The 27,838-nt window shown below is 34.7% G+C and overlaps 1 protein-coding gene across 12 annotated transcripts; it reads left to right on the forward strand.

Annotated features, from left to right (window-relative positions):
- On the forward strand, positions 1-27,800 carry si:ch211-266g18.10 (titin). 12 transcript variants are annotated; one of them, XM_038273242.1, is made up of 29 exons: positions 1-424; positions 2,165-2,362; positions 2,447-2,530; positions 2,607-2,711; positions 2,790-2,945; positions 3,060-3,203; positions 3,935-4,078; positions 4,710-4,853; positions 5,365-5,508; positions 5,602-5,721; positions 5,814-5,933; positions 6,010-6,054; positions 6,228-6,275; positions 6,360-6,386; positions 8,355-8,474; positions 8,559-9,371; positions 14,856-19,147; positions 19,595-20,783; positions 21,918-21,989; positions 22,191-22,238; positions 22,570-22,611; positions 22,711-22,779; positions 22,965-23,006; positions 23,143-23,190; positions 23,457-23,501; positions 25,512-25,702; positions 25,784-25,825; positions 25,904-25,933; positions 26,035-27,800. In XM_038273242.1, the coding sequence occupies exons 1-26, from the start codon at positions 415-417 to the stop codon at positions 25,625-25,627; spliced, it is 8,385 nt and encodes a 2,794-aa protein (XP_038129170.1). In that variant the 5' UTR covers positions 1-414; the 3' UTR covers positions 25,628-25,702; positions 25,784-25,825; positions 25,904-25,933; positions 26,035-27,800. The 12 variants fall into 12 exon arrangements, with proteins under 12 accessions (XP_038129170.1, XP_038129187.1, XP_038129195.1 ...); XM_038273199.1 differs by having other exon boundaries at positions 3-424; positions 14,856-19,753; positions 19,784-20,783; XM_038273204.1 differs by having other exon boundaries at positions 3-424; positions 19,178-20,783.
- The last annotated feature ends 38 nt before the right edge of the window (positions 27,801-27,838 follow it).

Genomic DNA, 27,838 nt, shown 5'->3' on the forward strand with positions numbered 1-27,838 from the left:
ACCAATAACACTGGGTGGGATCGTCTGTCTGTTCCCCTAACCCCATCCAGAACTTTGCTTTGCTTGGCCCCTTCCCTCCTTGCTCTGCTGGTCCCCCACTGTCCCCAGTCCTGCCTCTTAGCTGCCACACTGGCAGCTCCAAATTTCCCTCCAAGCTTTCACTTTACCCTGTAACAATTATTATTTTTTTATTTCATTTCCCATTCCATTTTTTTTTCACCACGTCACTTCGGATAACTGGAGGATCAAAGAAGAAGAATTGAAAATGGAATAATTTACTATGTGGAACTAGGATTTATTTTTCTTTAAATAAGTTGATGTGCTATAAGTTGGATTGGATATATTGAAGCAATCCCCAGTCCGTTCTAAATGAAGAGGTTTGGTTCATCTCTCTGAGATAGTCACCATATCACCATGGCTGAAGGTAGGACAGCTATAGCAATAATCAGGATTAATTATCTAATAAATCAAATCCTGAAGGATATCTGCTCTTTTAATACATAAACAGGGATGTTTTGATAAACAGCTTCTTCTTTAGAGTATGTGCTGAAATGGTTGCTATAAATACTAGATATCATGTTGCAATAGAATTGGCATTGCTCTCATATGACAGACATGACTTCAGCTGCTGCTGCTGACTTTAGGTTTGAACAACTGTGGTGAGAAAAGAAAGTTGGGCTTTTCTGATTAAAGTTGTTTTTTTTTCTATCCCAGATTGAATCACTTCCAGTTTTTCTATAGTTCCCAGGTCGATAGCTGCTGTTTATTCCTTGGAGTCCTGGGTGTATTTGCATTTACTGAGCATTGTGAAAGTATTCTTAGCCCTTGAACATTTGGTCAAGTTACAGCAAAAAATAAAAAATACAAACTGAATTGGACATTATTAGGACTCTTATGATAGAATAAACACAATTTAGTGCTTGTTTGTAAAGTCAAAAGGGAAGCACACATAGATATAAATTGATGCTGAGTTTTTTTTATATAAAAATATGTAAAATGTGACCTGCTTATACCCCTACATATGACTGAGTGAAACCAGCTGATGCTAAAAGCTGTCTAATTAAGTAAACAGGGCCCATCCATGTTCTGATTTCAGTATAGATCCAACCGGACCGCCTATCATCAGACATGGCAGCAGCATGATGCAGTGGGCATGATTTCACTGGCATGAGTGGCAGTCCTGGTTAAAGCATCATGGAGCTAAATAAAAGTTTACGTATACAAAAACTACAGCAAAAGCAAACATTAGACTACAACATATGAGATAGAAAATGCTGCACAAGAGAAATGCTGCAAAATACATGTATCATTTTGTCTTCTACTTATTTATGTGCAGTTCTTCAAATCTTCATTGCGCTATCATAAAACTAATTCCAAGAAAATATACAATGTTAAGATATATGAAGATTGTTGCAAGGCAGTGTCGGATCATGAATAAAGTCATCTTTATACAACAGAAGCATTTAAGTCATTTCTTACATACAGCCAAGATTAAACTGTTTCTGTTTTGATTTATGTTTTTTTTAGAGACAAATTTTATTTTAAAAGACTTATTATTTAATGGGTAGAGTTTTTTATTGTTTTTTTTAAACAGAGTTTACTAAAAGCCTCTGATTAATCACATTTCCTTTTTATCAGAGGCTTCTAAAAGCTAGCTCAAGTGGTAATTCACCGCTCCTGCAAAAAGGAGGTCTGGGTTTGCATCCCAGCTGAGGGGAAGGAGCTGTCAGTGTGGGTCCTAAGGCAAGACCATTCACACTAATGCATGCTTTGGGGATTGGTGGCCCAATGGTTAGGGCTGGAATCCTGAGGCTCTGAGTATAAGCACCACTCCCATGGACTGCCGCTCTGGGTCTATGAGCAAGACCCTTTAACCCCACACTGCCCCCCGGGCGCCGCACAATGGCAGCCCACTGCTCCCCAAGGCTTAAATGCAGAGAGTTAATTTCGTTGCTCTGTACTTGTGACAGTGTAATGACAATGAAAAACTCTGGAGGAAAAAAAAGAATAAAACATTTTACATATGAAAACCATAAGGTATTAATGCCCCCTGGTGAAACAAACTCTATAATTAAGTCTCATCACTTTTGATTCCTTCTACAAATAAACAGCTTGCTACTGATGCAGCTTGACCATCCAATTATCTTGTATATCGTACTCACAGGATCCAGCCCCCCCTCGGTGGGTGCAGCCGGGGGCTCCAGCAAAGTCGCACAAACAAGCTCTCTCAGATCCAAAGGTGTCGAGCTCTTCAGAAAGGTGAAAGTATCTGTTGAACTGCTGATTGCACTAGCTGCTCTCTTGTCCTGGATAGTTGTGGGTGTGGTGATGTTTGACTTTGTAGAGTACAAAGCAGTTCCAGGTGAGTCCCAAACGCTTAGAATTGTGTTGACACATATTACACAGATTTCTGAACATTACTTTTTTTTGTCCTTAATGTCCCCAGATGTTCACCAAATCATTACGGACCCAGTTCAAGCTGTAAACGATGCTGTAGATGAGGTGTCCAGTCTGTTCAATAAGTTCCAAGGTACAAGTGGGAGAAATGCTTCATCATAAATATGCAAAGCAGCATTGGAACTGAACTGGCTTGGTTCTCTTTTCAGAATGTGCTCCTGATTTAAGTAACCCCTCATCTCTTGCATCTTATGTCGTTGAAGAAGTTACAGAAGCTAAACATGCATTTGTTCAGTATTTTTCTGATGAAGAAGGTACGACAATGTACATTTATCCAACAAAACAGATGGGAAAAAAAGGTGACATTTAATGTGACTGTATCTGAACTACAGGAACCTTCTACCTCAGCTACATCGATCCTGTAGTCATTGGAAGAAGAGCTTTCCATTCAACCAATGACTTTGTGTATGGAGTGATTGGCTGCTTCAGGGACGTACTGTGTGCCATTGTGGATACTGTCAAGGACACAGTTTTGGATCTAAAAGAAGGTGCATCTTCAGTTTGAATTCCTACTTCTAATTTCTCTAGAGATTCCTGTTCAAACCGGCAGCTTGAACTAATTATGAAAATGTTCCTCCAAAATGCTGTTGCCTTCTCCTCAGGAAAAATTGATCTGAGCTATATTGACCCTGTGATAATAGGCAGAGGGTTGTTCAGGGTTACTAATAACTTCATGTCTGAAGTGGTGGGCTTCATCCAGACTGTGCTCTGCCTCCTAGTGGACTCTATATTGGATGTAGTGAAAGGTATCTACCTACACGTGAATGCCATCTGAGAACAACTTCAAGTCATATCAGGTCAATTAGGGCACCCTATGACAACACTTTATTAACACTGGCATAAATTGCAACATTTTTACATTTATTCCAACATGAAAGTCAGAGGGAGCACTTTAGTGACACCAAGAAAGCTCCTTTAGGCCTTAGGAAAGTAGATTAGTGGTTTGGTCAGAGATAAAATAATGACTACAGACAAGAACAAAAGCTTAAATTAGATAAGCTGAAATAAGTCTGTAAAATTACTAGAATGATCTAGTGCAGGGTCTGCCTACTGTTGATATGAAAGTGCATGCCTCTGTATTCTGAAAGAGATAGCAAATGTTTTACTTTGCCCGAGAGGTGTGCGAGGAGGATTCACTTGCTTTGTGAGAAAACCATAGCTGCAAAAAAAAAAAAATTTAATAAATGTTTGACATTATTAGAGTATACCATCATAGAAGTCAACAATATTTCTGTTAGGTATCACAACCTGTTTGGAGGAAATGTTAGACCACCTGAAATTATATTGATAATGGAGCAGAACTTTACCCTGCAAATAAATCTTTTTCTTTTCCAGAAATGAATCTAAAAATAGATATCATGGAGATTCAATTTGTGGGGTGTCCTAATTCTTCACATGACTGTTTTGTTCACACAGTTTGGACTACATTTTGTATCAGGATTTTTTTTTTTTATTAGATCACATTTGTGTTTTTCAGGAACCACTGACATTAGCTTCCTCGATCCTGTGCTACTGGGCAGGAATTTTTTTAACGTTATAAATGATGCTGTTGGTGGAATAACAGGCTACATCCAGGACACACTCTGTGCCATCATAGACACTGTACTGGATATAACTAAAGGTAGTACATCTCATTTAGATAAATGAATAATTAAGATTCCAAAGATAAAATTTGATGCCGTCAAATCAGCTGGTGTATCGTTTTAAAGCCACTGTTGTTAAAGTGAACAAAAAGCATGTGGCAACAGTGGAACTAAATAACTCACTTTCAACAGCAAAAAAATGTCTCAGTAGGAAATACATTTTTGAAACTGAAAATTTAATAATTCAAAGCAGATAAAAAAAAAACTGAAATACCACATTTGGGGAGGGGCTTTCTATGAAAAAGACTATGAAAAAAGCAGCAAAGACTGAGCTTATAGTACAAATGGAAAACTCATGTTTTATTCAAAATAAGATATCTATTTTAAACGTTTGAATTAACATTTCAGTGATTTTAAAAAACAAATTTGTGTTTTTGAGTGCAATTTTTCACACACAAAAAAATCCAGCAGAAACTCTGCTTCACATATTAGCCCACAATATAATTTTTCAGATAAGAGAAATTCAAGTACATTTCTTTAATAACATGTCTCATTATTTATTTATTAACCAACAAGTCTTTTATTGACAGTGGTGTTGCAGCGCCCGATACAGTAACACTTAATTGATGTACCCTTAATTCCCTGAAGCTCTTCCTGTTTTGCTCTTAGGAACAACAGATGTCAGCTATGCCGACCCGGTGGTCCTTGGCAGGAATTTCTTCCACATCACAAATGATGCTGTGAGTGGATTAGTGGGCTACATTCAGGACATACTTTGTGCAATAATAGATACCTTACTGGATATCTTTAAAGGTACGGCCTCCCTGCTTTCTTCTTTTTATTTTGTAATCATACCAGAAAAGAAAACTATTTTGTATTCGAGGAAAAATGTTTTACTATTTTTATAGTTTAAATGTTTTTTTTTTCCTTTTAAATAGTAAATGCATGAACAATTTTACATTTTAACTGTTAGATTTTCATCCTAAATAAACTTAAACAAGGAAATCTTTTGTATATCCTTTAATTTGCTTTACTGATTTTCACAATGTTTAAAGACAGTTTAAAATGTCTGTAAAAATTGCTAAAAGTCTACGTGGTTTAGATTTAAAATTAAAAATCCAGAAGTTTTATTTAAACTGAACTTACATGTTGGGTGAGATTACGTTTACTATCAGCTAACTTTCAATGTAGGTGTTTATTTGTATTTTTGTGTTCTAAGAAATGCTTATTGTGATTCTCTTTAGTGTTGAAATGTTAATTAATTATGCATAATTATTAATCCTAATAAACGACTCTTGTCCTTCCAATTCTGTGCTTTTCACAGGAACAATTGACACCAGCTTTGTTGACCCCGTTGTCATTGGCAGAAATGTTTTCCATATTTTGAATGAATTTGTAAGTGATATCACAGGATACATCCAGAACTGGCTCTGTGCTGCCTTGGGCGTAGTATTGGATACGTTAAATGGTACAGTAACAGTCAGATTGATTGACTTTTATCTCAGTTACACAGTTTATTACAATTTATTTAAAGCTTTTGCAATTTTTTTCTGCTGCTCAGACATACAGGAGGCCGTGGGATTCAGCCCCTTATCAGCTCTGAAAACAATTGTAGAATTCGTCAAAGAACAGATAACCACAATTATGGGCTTTTTCTCCACAATGCTGATGCGTGAACAAGGTGTGCCATAAACTATCCTGATGTAAAGTATTAATTTCATATATTTAATAACATTCCTCGCATTCATTACAAAAACATGCTGTGGGTTTCAGACATCACCCCAGAAGTGTCTGTTGACCCAATGAAGGTTGTCGAGGATGCAGTGTTGGAATTTAGCAGCAAGAAGGAGTTGTTCTTGGGTTACATGTCAAGCGTGCTGGGTGGGGATCAAGGTAGGAGTGTAAGCAATATCCGTTAATCATGAAATATACTTTGAGATCTCATAAATGCTTCTTTGCTCTGTTTTAGGTGAGCCTGCCATTCCTCTGGCTGTAAATGTTGTCACTGAAAAAGGTTTGACTTTTTGATTAATGCTGTAATGCATGACTAAATATGTTGTCAGCAAATTCATTTCATAAATGTTGATAAAGATATGAGAAAAGTTTAGGGCAGAGCACGAAGCCTTGTGTTTTTTTTCAGTAAAGAAAGTGTTATAAAACAAGAACCTTTTTTTTTTTTTTTTTTAGATGAAGCTGTTGTTTCTCCATCTGATATTCACCTGGTGAGAAAGAAAGGTAGGAGCAGCAATATTTTACTGTGTGTTGTTGGAAAAAAGCCAGACATTTATTCATTAAAACAGCTACATATCTGCACTGTAGGGGAATTTTTACCTCCACTTGAAAAAGGTAAGAAAAAGCCATCATGCAGTGAAGATATTACTTTATTTAACACAAGCAGGTGTGTTGCAAATAAATGAAGTGAATGGATTGGGTGAATGTTTTCCTCTAAAAACATCCCTTGCATTTTGGCATTTAACTGCATTTCCCATAATTAGGTTTATGAAGTGATGTTTCTTATCCAACGTCTTAATGTGATACATTTGCCAACATTTTAACACAGTTGGCCTTTGTTTTTTCTTACCGTGGCATGACTAAATGTGTGTTATTTTGTCTCATAATAAATACTTTAAACAACCAGTTGTTACAGTTTTACTGGCTCTTTTCTATGTTATCAACATTTGTTGTTGTATTCTTTCACAAAACTGCATTGTGTTCATCCTGTTAATAAAAGGTGTATGTATGCATATGGGACCATAAAAAAACATGCCATAATGTTGCACTTTTCTGTTTTGAGCATTTTGCTTTGTGACTGAATGTAAACTGTATGCGAACACTATTTTCTCATTCATTTGCTTTTTTTCATACTTAAATACTTCAGCATAATGCAAATATATCCTTGATCAGTATCCAGGTGAGAATCACTGAGAATGTTCAGCAGCATCACTTTGGTCGGTACAAAATGCAGTTTTAAAATCATGATTTCATGTATACAGGGAAGAAAGGCTTTTATAAGGCCTGGCCTTATGGGAAAAATAATAGGCACTGAAACCTAACAAATTGTTCAGAACACACTGATTGTATGTCATGTGGAAAGTTTGGCTCACTAATATTGAGGTGTTTTTTTTATTTGGTCAGTTATAAAGCGTATCAAGTATAAATTACCTACTGGTATTTAAGATTCAAAGCCTTTATTCTGCCATAGATTTTTGGGCCAATCAGGTTGGACTTGCTTTCAATCTCCAGATCATTGTCTTCTACACAACCAAAGTTTGCTTAAATTCTAAACTGATAGTGGGGCATATTTTCTTTCAGGATTTTGTGATATAGAGCAGAATTCAGGGTTCAGTCCATTTGTGTGTGATCTAGGTCAGGAAAGAGAATTTGGAAAGGATCTTTGTGTTCTCTTTGTCTGCAGTGACCTTAAAATTCTCCCATTCTCACACAACTTTAATCCTCTAAATGCACTAGGATTTTGGATCATACAGACATATACATATCCTGCAGTGCTCCATATTAGCTGTTTAGTGACTTCCTGGAAGAGATTTAATCACTAATTCTAGTTGATTAGAGGTGAGGTGACGATTGCTTATAACACACTGATCCATGTCAGTGACTTTCTAATCTGTTCAGGGCATAATGGGATTTTTTAGCCTATTTTATGTTGTGAGAAAGTTTGTGCTTTCTGACATCAAGAATGGCTTTTGAAACAGAACTTAGCTTTCCTAAAAAAAAAGGGAATATTGTTCATTAGTTAATTACTTTATTATTATATTCAATTTATTTATGATTTGACAAAGGTAACAACTGTTTTTTTTCCCATAGAGTCAGGTTGATGTTGAAATTCTTTTGTCCTTTTTTAATGAAAAAACAACTGAAAACTGCATTTTGTATTTACTTATTGAAGGTCTTCCAATGATTATGTTTTTAGATGTGAATTTTTTATCCAGAGATTGTTTCAGATTGAAGTTCAGACCAAAGTTTCTTGCTTTTACTGAAAATAAATTGGTTAGAAATTTTCCTGACTGAAGGTTAGGAAAAAAATATTTATTAGGTAATTGATTCATCTGAATAGTGCCAGTGTGCAAATATTTTCAACCTATACTGTTTTTTTTTAATATGCAATTGTATTAACTGTTTTTGTTGTTGTTGTTGTGTTTGTTTTGACATATGCATGAAATCAAAGAAGTTTGACATTCATTTTTACATTTTCTGTCATTTTCACACTTAAAATTTGATCTAAAGACCAAGTTAAGCTGCATTTTTATGTAGATTATTGGATCAGAGTTTAGTGGTGATGATACGATCCTGATACAGTTGCAGAAGTGATGCATGCGGGCGAAGGTGAAGCCATCTCTGCTGCAGAGCAGGCGGAGGTTGAAGAAGCAACTGGAGCTACTGGTGACTCTGGAGTGACCATAGAAGAGGAAGACGAGGGTATTCATTCTTCTTTTTTTTTTATTCAGTCACATTCAGCAAGCTGAAATTGAGCTGCCTAATTTGATACTATCACATTATTAGTGAAACACGTGGAAGAAAAGCAACATAAGCCTTCACTGAAGGAAGGGGTCATAAACGTTGGAACTAAGGAAGACAGAACTGTAAAGGAAGAAGAGACTGTAGATGATATTACATCACTGGAAGTTTCCACACAACTGGTGCATGAGGAAGACAAAGAAGACAAAGATGAGAAATTAAAAACAGGACATGAACAAGATAAAACAGAGGATATCTTGGTTGAAGAAGGAGATGGAGTGTTTGAAGGGCAAGAGGAGGAGGAAGATAAATTAGAAATGGGACAGGAACAAAATGAGGAAGACAATAAAACAGAGGACATCTTGGCAAAAGACGGAGAAGAAGACAGATTAACAAGAGAGGGCGGGATAGATGATCAAGAAGAGAAACCCAAAATCGAAGCAAGATTAGATGAGAAAGGAGAGGAAGAAGAGGGGGAGCTTGAAACTAAAGACTTGCAAGAGGGTGGGGTAACAGAGAAGAAGGAAAAACCAGAGAAGATAAAAACTGAAGGCACAGCACTAGATCAGGAGGAAGAGGAGGAATCCACCACCAATGAGGAATTCAATGACGAAGAGGGGAAAGATGACAGAACTCAGCATGAAGGTTTGGAAAAACAGCTCAAACCTCTTCTGCCTCAAACTCCTGTTAATGACAGTGTTGTACCCGAAACTGGTGAATCCAACATGGAAAAATCTGGATTATCTCCAGCATTTAATTATAGTGAACTAAAACACGATCATGGTGAAAATAACAGCAACAACGAGACTAAAAAGCCAAAAGCGTCACAAAAAGAACACATCGACCGCTATAAGACAGGTACAACCATCAAAAATACTCAATTTTCCATTAAGGTGTTGGAATATGTAAAAACATTCCCTGCATTAACCATATTAAATGACTAGTTTATGCATTTTTTGCTATTGCTATTATATTTAATGTCATATTGAACATTCATCATAAACACTTGCCATCAAACATGAGCTTAAACCCTTTAAAAAGTAAAATATTTTTAGATAAACCTTAATAACACCAAGATAAATTTGGGCTTAATTAAATATTTTAAATGCCCACTTAAAGGGTGTTTTCAAAAGGTCATTTTAATCTGATTAATTCACATAGAACAGATATTCTTATTCATTGAATATGATTGTATATGTTTTGGCTAGGCGAGAGAGATAGTAGATATATCCACAATATAGATATTTAAAGAACTGCTGCATTGTATAACAGGGAGCTATGATCAATGGAAGATTGGGACAAAAGAGAAGAATATAGAATGTAAAAGTTTAATACATATATGATTGAAGAAAGTTTTAGTTTAATCCAGGCTTTGTCACCTATTACACCTTTGTTTTTTTAATAGAGCTTTAGTTTTCAGCTGAATGTTTAAAGCAAAATATCCACATTTGATATGGAAAAGGTGTTGGGCTTATTTTCTTACAACAGCTACTGTATCTGTTAAACAGTTGAAACTGTTTTTCATTTTATAGTTTAACTTATTAGTTAAAGGTACAGTGGAGGTTGTTCTTTTTCTGGGGTGATCATCTAAATAAGTGGTCCTCCTAATTGTAAATCATTCTGGTGATATGTTTACCTTAGCCTGTCCTATGTGCTCGTCCCCATTTTCACTTACCTTTGGTGAGTCTGACATTGTGGAAAAATTGCAAATCTTCTTTTGGAAAGTAAGCTTGTATGAGCGATGCAAACAGCAACTTTTAAACAGCGTGCACGAGGAGAAATGGGCTCCTGCATGCTCTCGCACACGTTTAATAGGCGTTCCCTCTAGGGAGTGGGTACAGGGTTGTGCATGTTCTTTTTTTTTTAAGTGGAAAGGGTGGATATTTTCAGAAATTTGCTAAAATCCTCCACTATACCTTTAAGTTTATAGTTAAGCTTATTAACTTTTTTATGCAGTTAACTTGAATTATTAATCTTATTTTTTGCTTACTTTATAGTGGGTAACATATCACACACAGTAGGCAACATTAGGTTACTATTATTATTTTATTAAGCAGTTACACTCAGCCTCAAGACGCAGGGGGACCCTGCAGACCACATACAACCTAACAATGTTGCTTCTTTTGCTGCAAAGTGGTTTATATCCAGAAATGGTAACTTGGCAGATAAAGAGTTTTAGTAATAGTATGATAAAGACAAAAAAGACAAAAAAAAAATGTACAAAAAAAATGCAACCCCATTATATGTGGAATCTGAAATTGGCTGGTTAAGGCTGCTTGTATTATTCCACTGTGAACAGGGTTTCTGCACAAACGGGACTATTTTTAGTTAAATTTAATTTTGACCATTATTTTTCACTCATTTCCTTGTTACATTCCTCTATGGCCCCTTTCCATATTTAACCTCACAGGATATATAACAGGGTTAATTATTATTTTCTTCTCCAAGCACAACATTCACAATAACACAGCTCAGCATTTACCCGAATGCATAAATACAGTCAGGTAAAGTTAGAATAAATATAAAGACTTATAACATAAACATTTTGTTTGAGCAGTCTGCACCGACATGGGAATAAAAAATCTAAATAAAAACCAACACAACCCCAAAGACTGTAAATCATAACCAATTATAGGCTCTAAAGAAAGTAGGTGGCTGCTAATGCTTTGTTGTGTTTTGTTAATGATTCTGTGGGACTTGTAATGCTGACAATAGTTTGCTCCTCTCTCAACTTAGCGTAAAATGAAAGGATAACAAGATCCCTTTATTCTTTCTTGTAATAATATTTTTCCATTAGGCTCAAAGTGATTTTGTGACAAGTTATAATAAATTATTACTGTTATAGAACTGTTGGTTATAGTTCTATGACTCTCTTATTTGAACGCCCTGAAACAGACACTTGGTGACTAAACAAAATGTATTACGTGAAATAATTACACATTTACTGCAGCTGCAGCAAATTTTCAGTAATTTTATTCAGAATTTAAACCCTAATTACTATATGCAATATTGTCAGTCTAAACACCTTTCCTCAACTTAAAAGGATAAAAAACTTTTCTGCTTATTTCTTTTTATTGTTAACTGTTGTTAAAAATATGCAAACAAAAAAGCTCTAATCTGGATTTTAATTAAATCTGAGTCTGTTTTCCGAAGACTCTTTTCAATCGAATCTTATTTTCTGCTTTTTCTTTCACCTTATTTATCTTATTCCTCCTGATTTCTTTTTTTTTTTTTTTTTTTTTTTTACAGTGTCCTGTCCGGCAATGTGGCAATAAGAATAATTGTCTTGATGCCAAAAAGAGCCCAACAGATTTTACTTTCACAAGTGTAGCAGTATGGCAATTGCCATATAGCTCCACTTGTTTCATGCATATATCTTGCTTTATTATGATTATGCAGGGAGTTTTACAGTTTATATGGACACTGCAATGTAAGTAGAGCAGAAAAACAGAAGAAGAAAAAGGAAAAAAAAGAGAAAAAAAAGAGAAAAGATGAAAGAAAGAGGAGATAGAAAGGAGACAATGACAAAACATTTTCAGTCTGCTTCATCACCTGTAGCGAGATGAAAAAAGAACAGCACAACCAAAAGACATGGTACGAGATATACAATAAGGCAACACCTTGAAATTCCTCCTGATTTCTATGACATAAGCGATTATGAACCCTTATCAAATAAGAGGAAAGTTGAACAAGCTCCTGCTGGTGGATATAATTTCCTGGAGACATTTAGACTCAGCAGTCTATAAGGAAAGAATACTAGATAAAGTTATCAGCTATCTAAGGCTGTCAAAAGACGGGGATAGAGGGCACATGACAATATAAATGTTCAGACATGGAGCTGTCTTTTAGACAGATGGAAGTAGCTTTGGACTGAACATCGATGAGAGATTAGAAAGACTTTTTTTGCAGTCCAAATTGAGAATGATCTGACTGTCAGCTATGCTTAATTATCCTTTAAACAATCAGCAGAACCCCATATAAAAAATCTTAACCTGTATACAAAAAAAAAAAAAAACTCAGTGAAATTAAGAATTTTAGGTTAAACCTGCACTGCCCTACAGTATAATGAAAGGACACTTTGCATGTCAATGCAATATCTAGCCTATTACATAAAGTCTCAAAGCAGTAAAAAAAAAAAACATGATACAGACACTAAAGCCTAACGAGCTAAAGGTCACAGAAGCAGAACAGAAGATAAGAGACGGATTAGACAGAAAATATGATTTATTATAGATGATATTGTCAAAGCAATATTTAGCAATAATAACACAATCCTGGCATTCAAACTCTCTTTGCTATTTTCCACACACAATTTACAAAGATTTACGTCTGATTTTTAATTCTGCGCCTTTCTCTCTTCCAATTCTCTTATAAGAATTAGAACATTGTAGCCGAAAGGAACTGCAGCTCTCACTGAAATAAATTGCTTCACTTGGTAAAAATGGTGGACTTAAGTTTACCCAACTTCATTTATTCGTTATGGTTTAACTTGACAAATAGAGCCATATCGTTTTCAGTTATATTTGACAAACTTACAATTTAAGAAATTGTCTTTTACATTGCTTAGGTAGATTTCGCGAAATATCAAAAAATAAAAATAAAACAAGAAATCAGTGGATGAATATCTTTATTTCTAACTTGTATATATATATCTGTGTTGTAAGTTCTGCTAATATTGATCAAGGGATGCCTTTAACAAAGATAATTCTTTCATATTTTAGTAAAAACATTTATAACTAATGAACTAAGTATTATTTCACACTAAGATGACACAAAAGCAAAATTTTTCACAGTTTAAAAGGAAATATGAATATTTGGATTTCAATTACTTTTACTTCCTGTGTATCATCTATCCAAGACGTAGGTTGTTAAATATATGAGATGTGTGTATTTCTCTATTAACTATTAATCTCTAATGAGATTTTGTAATTACATTTTTTTTGTTCTACCCATGGTATAATGTATAAATTCTTATGTTTTATCTAATCTCCCTTATCAGAAGTCAAAAGTTATCATCTTAATTTCTAAGTCACAAAGCCAGGAGAAAAGAATGGGAAGATACATCAGCCTTGATAGATATTAATAGTAAAGATGCAGTTTTTAATGGTCAGGTTTGATAAAGGTGACATTTATCTGTAGCTGTGGCAGTGGAGAGCAAATAAGCCACTTTTCAGGCCTAAAATAATGACACACCCTGTCAGATATACACCAGCTTGGTGTGACACAGATTACTGACATCACTGAGAGATAGAAACCATCCAGAAATGTTTCTTTTTTGACACTGTTGACTTCCAGTCAATTAGCCCAATGATGTATGATTCCTCCACCTCACTTAAATATGTAAAAGTTTAAGTCCCATTTTAAAGTTATTTACTAATGTAAGTGTGAATTATAATGTTATTTAAAGAGTGATCAGTCCAACCTAAAGAACAGGGGCAAAGCCTTGTGGCATAAGAGCCTTCAGAGGACAATATCCTTCATTACACTGCTAAGAGATTTTTTTTTCTACAAAGAATCTATAAAAAATGTATTTAGAGATAGGATAAAGCTTGCAATTGAAACATTTGTTTTTTGGTGCAATTTACAGAATATATGACATCCTGGAGAAAAAAAATAGAATTTTAAATGTTGAGTATTTCAGACAACTGCAGAAGTTTAAAGCCCAGGTAGAAAAAAGAGGCTAGACAATGAAGAATGAGCCAAATCATTTGCTCAGCTACCTATAAAGTGGTTAATGAAAAATAAAATGATATTTTAGAGAGTAATTTCCAAAGCCCTGATCTTAAATCCAAAATATGTGAGCATAGCTTAAAAGGTCTGAACAACCAAAGCAACATTGAATCCTGACTCAGTTAAACCAATTCTATCTGGAAAAAATCCATCCATCCATCCATCCATCCATCCATCCATCCATCCATCCATCCATCCATCCATCCATCCATCCATCCATCCATCCATGTGTAAATTACAAGGAAAAAATATACAAATGAAATAAAAAGTATCTTAACTTATACTAATATATAAGATAAAATATATAAAGTTTTAAGGTGTTTAGCAAAATGGAAATAGAAAATGGTTATCCCAACTAACCTAAAAAAAAGAGAAAAAATTGTCTGACTTTTTGTAAAGAAAGAAAAGTAAAAAGGTTATTTGTCTTTATACTGTGTGTAAAATATCCATTTTACCCTGTATATGTTTGTTTTTATTTTAATATAGGACTTTCATAAAATGTTGTATCTTTGGTACTTTTATATATTAAACCTGGAAGTGTCAATGAGATTCAGAGACTCTTTCCTGACCAGGTCCAAAAGTAAATCATCATTGTCCTCTTTTTTTTTTTAGAAGACACAGCCATAATGAAGCCTCCAAAGGAAGGCAAGGAAGAGGAAGCCATTACTATTGGAACAAAAAAGTATATCAAAGAAAAGAAAGAGGAAAAGGATATTCCAAAAGAAAAAACTGAGGTAAAAAGACCCACCAAAGAAAAGAAGGAGCATAAATTACCCCAGAAAAAGAAATCTCCCAAGACAGAGATATCTCCCAAAGATGAAGAGAAAAAGAAAACCTCAAAAGAAGAAATAAAGGTAAAGAAACTTTCCAAGGTAAAGAAAGAGGAAGCAAAGGTAGAAAGATATCCCAAAGAGGAAACAGAAGAAAAGGAACATATAAAAGAAGTAAAAATTGAAACTTCTATGAAAAATAAGACAGAAAAGACCCATACAAAAGCAAAGAAAATCGAGAAACCCAAAATCATAAAAGAAGTAAAAAAAACTAATAAGGAAGAAAAGCCACATAAAGAAGAAATAAAGCTCAAAGAGCTTACTAAAGAAAAACTAGAAGCAGAGAAACCTCACAAAATAGAGAAAGACAAGAAAACTGATGAGGAGGACAAGCTTCCTAAAGAGGAAACAAAGCTTGTGAAGCCTCCAAAAGAAGAGATAAAGCTAGAAAAGCCTGCCAAAGAGGAAATAGGGATGAAGAAGTTTGCTAAAGAAGACATCAAAATTAAAAAGCATCTGGAAAAGGAAATAAAGAAGGAGAAACATCCCAAAGAAGATTTAAAGATTAAGAACCCATCTAAAGAAAAAATAAAGGCAGATAAGTCTGTTATAGTTGAGACGACTTTTGAAGAGAAGAAAGTAAAGAGGAAACTTCCTAAAGAGGAAAAAATGGTAGAAACAGCTCAAAAAGTTAAGATGGAGAAGAAATCTCACAAAGTAAAGGAAGAAGATACAAAACCTGCTCAAGAAGAAATAAAGATTGAGAAACCTACTATAGAAAAGAAATATGAGAAGAAACCTCATGAGGAAAAGACACATCCAAAGGAAGAAATTAGCACAGAAAAAGAAGAAACAAAAATACAAAAGAAACATCCAGAAGAAAAACTAAAGACTGAAAAACCACCTGCCGCAAATAAAACTTCCACAGAAGAAATAAAAGTAGATGAAACTAGTATGGAAAAACCTCCCAAAGATCAGAGAGAAGTGAGACATCACGTTGAGAAACCCTCCAAAGAACAGAAAGATGAGAAACTACCCAAAGAAAAGAAGGCTACCAAAGACAAAATAAAAGTTGACAAACCACCCAAAAAAGAATCAAAGTTTAGGAAACATCCCAAGGAAAAGGAAGACAGGAAACATCCCAAAGAAGATATACATGTGGAGCTTCCTTCTACATTAAAGAAAGAAGAAGCAAAAGCAAATAAAACTCAAGAAGGTGAGAAGAAACTTGTAAAAGATGATAGAGAGAATGAAAACCTTCCAAGAGAAACAACTAAGGTGGGAAAACCTTTCAGAACCAAGAAGGAAGGTAAACCTACTAAAAAAGAAATAAAGGCAAGGAAACCTCTGAAAGCAGAAAAAGAAGTAAAGAAATCAAATAAAGACGACATAAAATCAGAAAAAACTCCCAAAGAGGAGAAACAAGAAAAGGAGCCCCCAAAACAAAAGATTAAGATAGTAAAAGATAAGAAAGACTGGGATGAAGAAAAGAAACCACACAAAGAATTAAAAGAGAAGAAGAAACCTCCTAAAGAAATAAAAGAGAAAAAGGATCTCCCTAAAGAAAAAGAAAAGATAGAGAGATCTAAAAAAGAACAGATAAAGGTTGAGAAGCTTCCGATTAAAGGAAAAGGGGTTGAGAAGCCCTTAAAAGAAAAGAAAGCAGAGGAAAAAAATCTCAAGGATGAAATAAAGGTAGAAATATCTTTAAAACAGGAAATACCAGTTGATACGCAACATAAGGAAGCAACAAAGGAACAAAAGCCTCTCAAAGAAAAGAAAGATGAAAAGAAGCCAATTAAGGAAGAAATAAAGGTTGAGAAGCCTCCTGAAAAAGAAAAAAACATTACAAAGCCTCTCAAAGAAGAAATAAGAGTGAAAAAGGCCAAACAAGTGGAAATAAAGATCCAGAAACAGGATAAAGAAGAAATAAAAATTGAGAAGCCTCCGAAAGAAAAGGTCAAATCTAAGGTGCCTCACAAAAAAGAGATGAAGATGGGTGAGATAAAGAAAACCAGTAAAGAAGAAATTAAGGATAAAGAAGAAATTAGGGAGGACAAACATCCGAGAGAGGAAATAAAGGTCAAGAAGCCTTCCAAAGAAAAAAGAAAGGTGGACAAGTCTCCGAAAATAGATATAAAAGTTGAGAAACCTCACAAAAAAGACTTGAAGGTCAAGAAGCTTCCCAAAGAGGAAATAAAGGTCAAAAAGCCTCCCAAAGAGGAATTAAAGTACAACGATTCTCTCAAAGAAGATGTAAAAGTCGAGAAACCTCCCCAAAAGGAATTAAAGGTCAAGAAGCCTCCCATAGAGGAAATAAAGGTTGACAAGCCTCTTAAAGAAGATGTAAAAATGAAGAAACCTCACAAAAAGGAAATAAAGGTTGAGAAGCCTCTCAAAGAGGAAATAACAGTCAAAAAGCCTCCCAAAAAGGAAACAAAGGTGGTGAGGCCTTCCAAAGAAGATGTTAAAGTTGAGACACCTCAGAAAAATGAAATAAAGCCAGAGAAGCCTCCTAAAGAAGATGTCACAGTAAAGAAGCCTCCCAAAGGGGAAATAAAGGTTGAGAAGCCCCCCAAAGAAGATTTAACATTCGAAAAGCATCCCAAAGAGGAAACAAAGGTGGTGAAGCCTTCCAAAGAAGATGTAAAAGTTGAGAAACCTCAGAAAAATGAAATAAAGGCCAAGAAGCCTCCCAAAGAAGATGTCAAATTAAAGAAGCCTCCAAAAGATGAAATCAAGGTTGAGAAGCCCCCCAGCAAAGATGTCAAAGTAAAGAAGCCTCCAAAAGATGAAATCAAGGTTGAGAAGCCCCCCAGCAAAGATGTCAAAGTAAAGAAGCCTCCAAAAGATGAAATCAAGGTTGAGAAGCCCCCCAGCAAAAATGTTGATGTAAAGAAGCCTCATGAAAAGGAGTTAATAGTCGAGAAGCCTTCCCAGGAAAAATTAAAGGCTGAGAAGGCTCCTATAGAGGATGCTAAAGTGGGTATGCCTCCCAGAGAAGATGTAAAGGTCAAGAAGTCTCCAAAAGAAGAAATAAAAGTCAAGCAAACTTTAGAAAAGGAAATTAGGTTTAAAATGGCTCTCAAAAAGGAAATAAACATCACAATGACACCTAAAGAAAAGGTTGACAAGCCTCCCAAAGAGGAAATAAAGTTTGAAAAGCCTCCAAAAGAGAAAATAAAGATTGAAACACATCAGAAAGAGGAAATAAAAGTCAAGAAGCCATCCACAGAAGAAATAAAGGTTAAGAAGTCTCCCAAAGAGGAAATAAAGGTCAAGAAGCCTCTGAAAGAAGAAATAGAGGTCAAGAAGCCTTCCAAAGAAGAAATAAAGGTTAACAAATCTCCTAAAGAGGAAATAAAGGTGAAGAAGCCTCTGAAAGAAGAAATAGAGGTCAAGAAGCCTTCCAAAGAAGAAATAAAGGTTAACAAATCTCCTAAAGAGGAAATAAAGGTGAAGAAGCCTCTGAAAGAAGAAATAGAGGTCAAGAAGCCTTCCAAAGAAGAGATAAAGATTGACATGCCTTTGAAAGAGGAAATTAAGGTCAAGAAATCTCCCAAAGAAGAAATTAAGTTAGAAAAGCCTCCCAAAGAGAAAATAAAGATTCAGACACCTCAGAAAGAGGAAGTAAAGGTCAAGACGCCTTCCAAAGAAGAAATAAATATTGATATGCCTTCAAAAGAGCAAATAAAGTTTGAGAAGTCTGCCAAAGAGGAAATCAAGGAAAAGAAATCTCCCAAAGAGAAAGTAAAGATTGAGTCACCTTCTATAGAGGAAATAAAGACCAAGAAGACTTCCAAAGAAGAGATAAAGTTCAAAAAGACTCCCAAAGAGGAAATAAAGATCAAGAAGCCTCTTAAAGAGGAAATAAATGTCAAGGACCCTCAAAAAGAACAAATAAAGATTAAGAAGTCTTTCAAAGAAGAATTAAAGCTCAAGAAATCTCCAAAAGAAGAAATAAAGATTGATATGCCTCTAAAAGAGAAAATAAAGGGCAAGAAGACTCCCAAAGAGGAAACAAAGGTGGAAACGCCTCCCAAAGAGGAAATACAAGTCAAGAAATCTAAAGAGGATATAGGGGTTAAGAAGACTCCCAAAAAGGAAACAAAGGTTGAAAAGCCTCCCAAAGAGGAAATAAAGTCCAAGAAATCACCAAAAGAGGAACTAAAGGTCAAGAAGCCTGCCAAAGAGGAAATAAAGGCTGAAAAGCCGCCCATAGAGGAAGTAAAGATCAAGAAATCTCCTAAAATGGAAATAAAGGTTGAGAAGCCTCCAAAAGATGAAATAAAGGATAAGAAATCTCCCAAAGAGGAAATAAAGGTTGAGAAGCCTGCCAAAGAGGAAATAAAGGTGGAAACGCCTCCCAAAGAGGAAATACAAGTCAAGAAATCTAAAGAGGATATAGGAGTCAAGAAGACTCCCAAAAAGGAAACAAAGGTTGAAAAGCCTCCCAAAGAGGAAATAAAGTCCAAGAAATCTCCCAAAGAGGAAATCAAGGATGAAAAACCTGTCAAAGAGGAAACAAAGGTTGAAAAGCCTCCCAAAGAGGAAATGAAATCCAAGAAATCACCAAAAGAGGAACTAAAGGTCAAGAAGCCTGCCAAAGAGGAAATAACGGCTGAAAAGCCGCCCATAGAGGAAGTAAAGATCAAGAAATCTCCTAAAATGGAAATAAAGGTTGAGAAGCCTCCAAAAGATGAAATAAAGGATAAGAAATCTCCCAAAGAGGAAATAAAGGTTGAGAAGCCTGCCAAAGAGGAAATAAAGGCTGAAAAGCCGCCCACAAAGGAAGTAAAGATCAATACATCTCCTAAGATGGAAATAAAGGTTGAGAAGCCTCCAAAAGATGAAATAAAGGCAAAGAAGTCACTGAAAGAGGAGATAAAGGTCAAGAAGCCTCCCAAAGAGGAAATCAAGGATGAAAAACCTGTCAAAGAGGAAATAAAGGTTGAAAAGCCACCCATAGAGGAAGTAAAGATCAAGAAATCTCCTAAAAAGGAAATAAAGGTTGAGAAGTCTCCCAAAGAGGAAATAAAGACCAAAAAGGCTTCCAAAGAAGAGATAAAGGTTGAAAAGCCACCCATAAAGGAAGTAAAGATAAAAAAAACTCCTAAAATGGAAATAAAGGTTGAGAAGTCACTGAAAGATGAGATAAAGGTCAAGAAGCCTTCCAAAGAGGAAATAAAGGTCAAAAAGGCTTCCAAAGAAGAAAAAAATATTGATATGCCTCCAAAAGATGAAATAAAGGGTGAGAAATCTCCCAAAGAGGAAATACAGGTTGAGAAGCATCTCAAAGAGGGAGCAAAGGTTGAAAAGCATCCCAAAGAGGAAATAAAAGCCAAGAAGCCTTCCAAAAAAGAATTAAAGACTCAAGAGCTTCCTATAAAGGAAATTAAGGTTGAGAAGCTTCTCAAAGATGAAATAAGGTTGACGGAGCCTGCCAAAGAAAAGAAAGAAAAGAAATCTGTCAAGGAAGAAATAAAGATTGTTAAGCTCCCCAAAGAAATAAAAGTAGATAAGTCTCCTAAGGATGAAAAAATGACCAAGAAGGCCCATAAAGAAAAGGAACAAGTGAAGAAACTTGTTGAATATGAAATAAAACTCAAGAAACTTCCCATAGAAAAGACAAAAGACAAGAAACCTTCCAAAGAAGAAACAGAGGCAAAGAAGATTCTCAAAAAACAAACAAAAACTAAACTTTCAATAGAAGAAAAATCTGAGCTAAAACTCCCGACAGGAAAGAGAGAAGTAAGGACATCTAAAGAAGGTGAGAAGAAATAAAAATTTCCTTTCAAAGAATACTTTTCTGAAAAAATAGCATTGAAGGAAAGGTTTAGTAAATGTAAGGTCAAGCCTACCCATCTGACATATACTTTATATAGCGATTTTTACATAGTGTGTGTCTATGTTTACACGAAACATCATTATATTTATCAAAAATTTTCTCTTAAATAACCCATACAAAAAATTATTTTTGGTTGTTTTTGCATGAGCACACTGCCATATTAAACGTGGCAGGGGGATGATCATAGCTCAGTCTTTTAAATCAAGAGCCAAATTGCAAATATTACCAAATCAATTACATTTGCTTAACAGCTAGCTGTCTCTACCTTAGCTGCTTTTTAACGAAAAAGATTTTAAAAAAGTAAGCATTTGGAAAGATTAGACTATGAGCATACAAAAAACATACAGTGATCCGAAAAACCTAAATTCATTTCTTTAATACTGGTTTACTGGTCTGTGGCTTGTTTTGCAGTAATACCAACCTAAGTTAATAGTTGAAATGTATCAACAGGCATCCAAATTAGCACTTTATCTTAATAATAGTCATAAACATTGCATTTGATTAGGGTTTTACACTTCATTCATCTTTAGAAAGCAAGGCAAGGCAAGCCAAGGCAAGGCAAATTTATTTGTATAGCACAATTCAGTACAAAGACAATGGAAAGTGCTTTACATGATTAAAATATAGGAAAATTAAACAGAATCAAAGCAAGTAGGGAAAAAAATAAAAAATGCAGAAACAAAAAAGAACATTAAAAACAATTGGATTAAAGAAAATAAAAAAGTTTAACTAATGATGTTTCAGTTAAATTCTTTAACTAGAACAGTTGAAGGCAATCCTAAATAAATGTGTTTTTAGTCTTGATTTAAAGGAACTCCGGCTTTCTGCACTTTTACAGTTTTCTGGAAGTTTGTTCCACATAAGTGGAGCATAGGAACTAAAGCAGTCAATGGCTGGACAAGGTCTACATAGGCTTCTCAGCTATGTCAAAAGAAAAGATAAATGATTAAAGATGCAGATTGACTATAAAGTCTTGTAACTACCAGTGTACCTTTTTTCCTGTCCAATAATATAACCAGTAATTTACCTTTTTTCCATCTATCTTTGTTGTTTCAGAGATCAAGACCAAAAGAACAATCAAGTTTGCATCTGTCCTCAGAAAGGAGCATCTTAATGTAACAAAATCTGGTGAGACGATATCCACATTATCTGAATATTCATTGTGTATTTCATTGTGAAAAAAAATGTATTTTTATTTGTAATTATAAATCAAATCCTATTATTTATCTTCATCCTGTTGCTTAATGTTTTACACTTGCTAACTTTTAATAAACTTGAAAAAAAATAAATTAAAGTACATTATCAGTTGTTTCTTCTTGTCCTTTTCAGGTGTTGAGGTTTCCAAAGAGGAATCAAAGCGTGCTCGTTCAAGAAGAGGTAAACCTATTGTATCTATTATATACAGTCTCAAGGGTTACAACCCAAGTGGATTTTATTAGGAATATTTAATTTTTTTATTGTTAAAGTTTATTGTTGTTGACTGAAATAGAAAAGTGTTCATTCAGGAGTCCTGCTGATTATATCAGTTAATATATAAAACGTACAAAAAAGTACTCTTATACAATACAACCTATATATAACGTTGATGCAAATAGAATAAACTATACCTATTGTTAAAATCTGAACATTTTATTACGCTGAAATTAAGACTTGTGGGTAGATTCTTGTCATGTTCTTTGGGGATGCTGAAACTACTGTCTTTATGTAGAAACTGCTACTATCGCTGCAAAAAAGGCGCCAAGGGTGAAAAGTAAGAGACACAAATTGCTATGTTCATATTTGGATTTTAAATGCTGTCTTAGTACATAGTCCAGCTTTTAGTTTTGCTTAACATTTATTTTTCTTACAGCGCTAGAAATACCAGACAGAAATGTGTCCTTAACAAAGACAAAAGTGAAGGCTGTCCCACCGAGGAAAGGTACCACTTTTTAGCTAACTTACTACAAATGTCCTAATCCAGGGTTTTTTTCTCAACCATGTAAGAATAGTACATAGAATAGTACATCCTGCTAAAAGTCTTACATTGTTGATATTTGAACTTTTGCTGAATGTCTTAATAACTCCAAACCAGAAAATAAAAACATTCCTTCTATTATACTCTAGTGGTTTTAAAGGACACAGTCAAACCAGAAAAAGTCAAAAAAGGTAATATTTGAAAATGTAATAGTCAGTTGTATATAACAATGTTCTTGTTTGATATCCAAATATATTTATAGGTCCAATTTGATTTATTATAAACCTGCTCTTATCTTTTTTTTTTAATTGACATTATTTATTTTAGTTGCTGAGGCTCTTAAGAAGAGGGTTGAACCAGTCGCTCCCAAAAAAGGTATTTCACATTGTTCATACTTTTTTATTTTATTTATCTCAGCTCAAGGTTTGTTTTATACTATTGTGTCAGTGATTTTATCACGTTAGATGATACTTTTTGTATGCAGCTATGTAATTGAGTTCTATGTCTATATTGTTGTTAATATCAACCTTGTACCAAATCTCCTTTCTAACATTTTGCCATATAGTAAACGAGGACATAAAACTTAAGTGTGCTTAGAAATGGAAAAGGGCTCTGAATGTATTATTTATTCTGTCTTTCAGCACCTGTTGTTGTGGCCAAACCAGCACCTACTGAAAGGAAGAAAGGTAACAACATGAAATGCCTGTTTGTTTTGTTGTATCTTAGCTTTATTTATTTATTGCACTGACTTATAATTAAGAATAATTGATTTGTATGCTTCTGCATTTACCAGGTAATGATGTGGTTTACTGTTTATTATTCAAACAACTGGTCAATCACAAGCTCCATACAGATTATAATCAAATTACAACAGGGGCTGAACTTTGAATTCAGTTTTTACAGTTATGTATCAGCATATAATAATGAATACATTTTTATAATGAATACATTTTTATTTCTTCTCCAATTCAGAATGGCTTTGACACATATACTGTATGGCAGTCAGTACTCTCATAGTCTGCCTAGTATAGTAAGATCCCAAAAAATTTTAAATTGCTTGTGCAAACAAAAGCTTGGTCAGGCAAATAGACTGTATGACCTAATTAGTCAGCAGTGACAATTGAAAAAAAGTGCAAAAGAGGTGCAGACTCTATTTATGTAGGGGATAATTTAGCATGTGCTATGGAGAGTTGGTTGAACTACGAGGATTTATTTTGAAAGTCCCAAATGCAGCAGCAAAGTGCAACAAAGTGCAACAAACTGCACACAGATGAGATTATCTAATATGTCGAGAAGATGCAGGCGTGGGAAAAAAGAAACACTCTTCCCTGTTTGTGTGAAATATAAAAAAAATATATATATATTATATCAGGGCCTGTTATAAGATTAATTTGAGGAACAAACATCAAAATAATCTGTGGTATGTGGATTTTTCCACTGTTGCATCCAGTCAGTGTCACTATTTCAGTTTCTGAAAGCATTGTCACTCAGAAACCTCCATTCCATTATCTTTTCAGACATCTTGGAAACACTCAGCAGCTATTTTTAATCAATGGAGATTTTTTTTTTCATTAAAGATAATAACATAATAACACAGGCAGGTGAAGAAGCCAAAGCAGACTGGTTATTTTTAGCACCATAGCTGTGTTAACAGCAGTCATAAAATATCATCATGCAGAGAGAAACTATTGGTTGCATAATGTAATATAATAATTGCATTTGATCACTGGGTCAATGGGTAGAGGTTGCCTAGTGGTTAGGGCATAGAGCTTGGAATCCTGAGGTTTTAAGTTCAACTCCCATAGACTGCCACTCTGGGTCCCTGAGCAAAGACCCTTAACCCCACACTGCTCCCCGGGTGCCGCACAATGGCAGTCCACTGCTCCCCAAGGGGATTAGTTAAATGCAGAGAGTTCATTTAGTTGCTCTGTACTTGTGACAGAGTAATGAAAATTAAAAAAGATAAATTTTCTATTAATAACTTTTCGATTAATAACTTTGCTATTTAAACTGAAGATGGTGATTAAAACTGTATAGATGTAGACACTGCTTCTGAAATCAGTTTAGGTTCGATAAATCACATTTCAGGTGGTAATTGATTATATATTTGCTTATCCTCACAGTATTTTGCTCATTTTGATAATCACCATATGTTGTGCTTCTTCATAAAGGCAAACACACTGAATTCTTCAGCATGCTGCTTTTATCATTTTCGAGATGAAAACCTATGTTCACCTGGTTATTAGATAGACTTTGCATATGTTTTTATACATGGAAAACTCAGGCCTATGAACTGCCGCTTGAACTCCAGGAGTTTAACTGCATTTTTTTTTTTTCGCTCATCAACATGCTATTTGTTCCTACAATATAATTTAAAGCAAATTCTAGGTATACAGTATACATAAATGCAATATGTTGCGGATTTGTTTGACAATGAAAGTAAATGTAGAGGAGTGCTCTTACATGCACTACATTATTATCCTTATGTGATTATGTTGATGGTGTATCAGAGTGGCTAATATGCAAAGACTTTTTATTTCATAAGATTAGATTTAGCATCACTTTCAGTTTTGAAGAAACTATGGGAGGACTAATTGAATAAGTTATCTCTTAAACTTTTTACTTTTTTTGTTTTTCTTACAATAAAAAAACTCAAAATTAACTAGCTATTTTTTTGCTCAAATTGTGTTTTTTAGAGAAAGCTGTTGCAAAAAAGTCTATTACAGACGATGTTAAAGGTATGGTGAAAAGACACTCTTGTTACAGATATACTCTAACTAAATTGTGCCCAGTAAATATGCAATGCCTCTAAATATTTGTATGTTGATCATATTGTAATTTTCAGAAGACAGAGTTTTTGAAGATAAAGAGGAGCTGGCAAAGAGAGGTAAAGATTTAAATCAATATTCTTCTGTACAGCTCATACCAGTTTGGCTTCCATTATTTATTCACAAAGCTGTTGTTCTAGAAAAACCTGTCAAGAAGACTGTCACAGAGGAGAAGGTTGAAGGTACCTAAGAGTTCTGCAATTTCAGGTAATAACTTTTGTATAAATCTGTGGATTGACCTTTTGCTCTCTTATCAACAGAGAAGCTCATGGACAGCTTCCCCATGGATGGTAAGCACAAATGCCTTATTATTGAATAAAATACACACAATCTTTGAGCTAGGAAAATATGAAATATAATATAACAGTCATCCTGGTATGTTTCTCTACAGACGAGCTACCGTACTTCCAGTGTTTCTTCCTGGATGAGGATGAGGCTCAGTTTCCATTTTACGCCTTCTCACCTCTGCACATTTAAACCTAGTCTGTATCTAATCTAAGGTTATGTTACTGATAAGGCCAAGATCCTGTCACACCCTGAGCTGCAGAGATATAGCAGCACCCTTTCACTGTGTCCAACAAGAGATCAGAGCGGGGTATCAGGTTAGAATGTGATGGACTGTGTCTATTTATTTATTTTGTGTTTCCAGGCCTGGTTGAACTCTGATTTTGATTACATGAAGACAGCGGCATTCCTTTTCCTTTTTTTTTTTAGCTTCTTTCCTAAAAAATTTGTACTGCAGTAATATTGCAACTTGAACACCTGAATATTTTTTTCATATCTTATGTGCAGATGTAAAAAGTGACACGTGTAATTTACTTATGAATGAGTTAAAGTAAGTGTGCGCTGAAGCTTATGCAACTGCAATTCACTCAAAGTTATCTTATATATTGAGCATGTACATTATAGAATGGAATGACCGTGCCCTGTATCCAAGAGTTCCCAGACGTCCTGGCAGGATAATACCTGCAATCAAGTCTTATTTAATAAAACCATCTGCACCGAGCGTTTGTTTAAAACTTGGTGTTTCAACTACTTTTCCTGACCTCTCAGGTTTGAGTTCAGGCTTATTTTCTGATGGTTTTTACCATCTGGTCTCTGAAATTCCTTGACTGACCAAACACATGACGTTACCGGCTTTGTGTACACGGAAGACTCTAGATTTACTTTATTCAGATTAAGACAAGGCAACATTGTCTGTGTTATGCTACGCATTTATAACAATGCAAGCCTATTAACTGCATATCAGCAGTGGAGAGTAGTGTCATAACTTTAACATGATTTCTTTCATCTAAACATCCTATTATTGGGATGTTTATTGGGGGATAATCCTGACATTAGTTATGCAAAACGAAAGGGATATGCTTTTCCAGTGCTTCTGAAATCCAATGTTAATGACAGTATGGTTGATTCCATGCAGAAACTTGGAAATATTACCTGAGCTGTGGTCCAACTCATACCTGGCAACACAGACATTCTAACATCCTCAGAATGAGCTTCACCAGCTAAATATGAATCATCAGATTTTGCAGCATATGCTGCGCAGAAGACAGGAGGAGTACCTGATTTATTGCACCGATGATGAGTCGAATGTAAAATAACCTACAGCATTTAATGAAGAATGTAGGAAAAAGCTCTATAAAGGTCACAGAAAGGGGTACACCTTGCAGCACTACAGTTTACTGATCCATCAAGGCTGTATATGTATAGGGATGTTTGAAAAGATACACAAAAAAATACACGGTTGCTTTGTGTCCAAAGTGATATTTAGCAATCCTGTCTCTGTATATTTATAGAAGAATGTGCAACACTTTGCATTTGATAATCCTGTTTATTTTAGGGAATAGTTAGCTGTTAGTCTTTAAATAAACTGTGCATGTTGAGTGTGTGTTTTATGCTCCCAGATGTTAAGCCAATTTGATATGTTCCTCCTTATCACAACTAAATGAAGAGCAGGAAAAATGGAAGCTTCGATGTTTTTAGAAGCCAGAATCTCAGATTGCATAGTGACAAAAATAATCTTGATGTAAATAGTTTAATAAATGAATCAGAAATGTTTATATTATAAAGGAACCATTTTTAAACCATCCCTGTTAGACATGCCCTCAGTACATTTGTCAGTAAAAACAATCTGTCATTAAATCATTGCACTTTAAATGTTGGTTTTTCTTCTTTTCTTTAGTATTCCAGTTACA

The sequence above is a fragment of the Cyprinodon tularosa genome, unplaced genomic scaffold, assembly GCF_016077235.1.
Source record: "Cyprinodon tularosa strain WSP-4 unplaced genomic scaffold, ASM1607723v1 ctg120, whole genome shotgun sequence".
Classification (NCBI taxonomy): domain Eukaryota; kingdom Metazoa; phylum Chordata; class Actinopteri; order Cyprinodontiformes; family Cyprinodontidae; genus Cyprinodon; species Cyprinodon tularosa.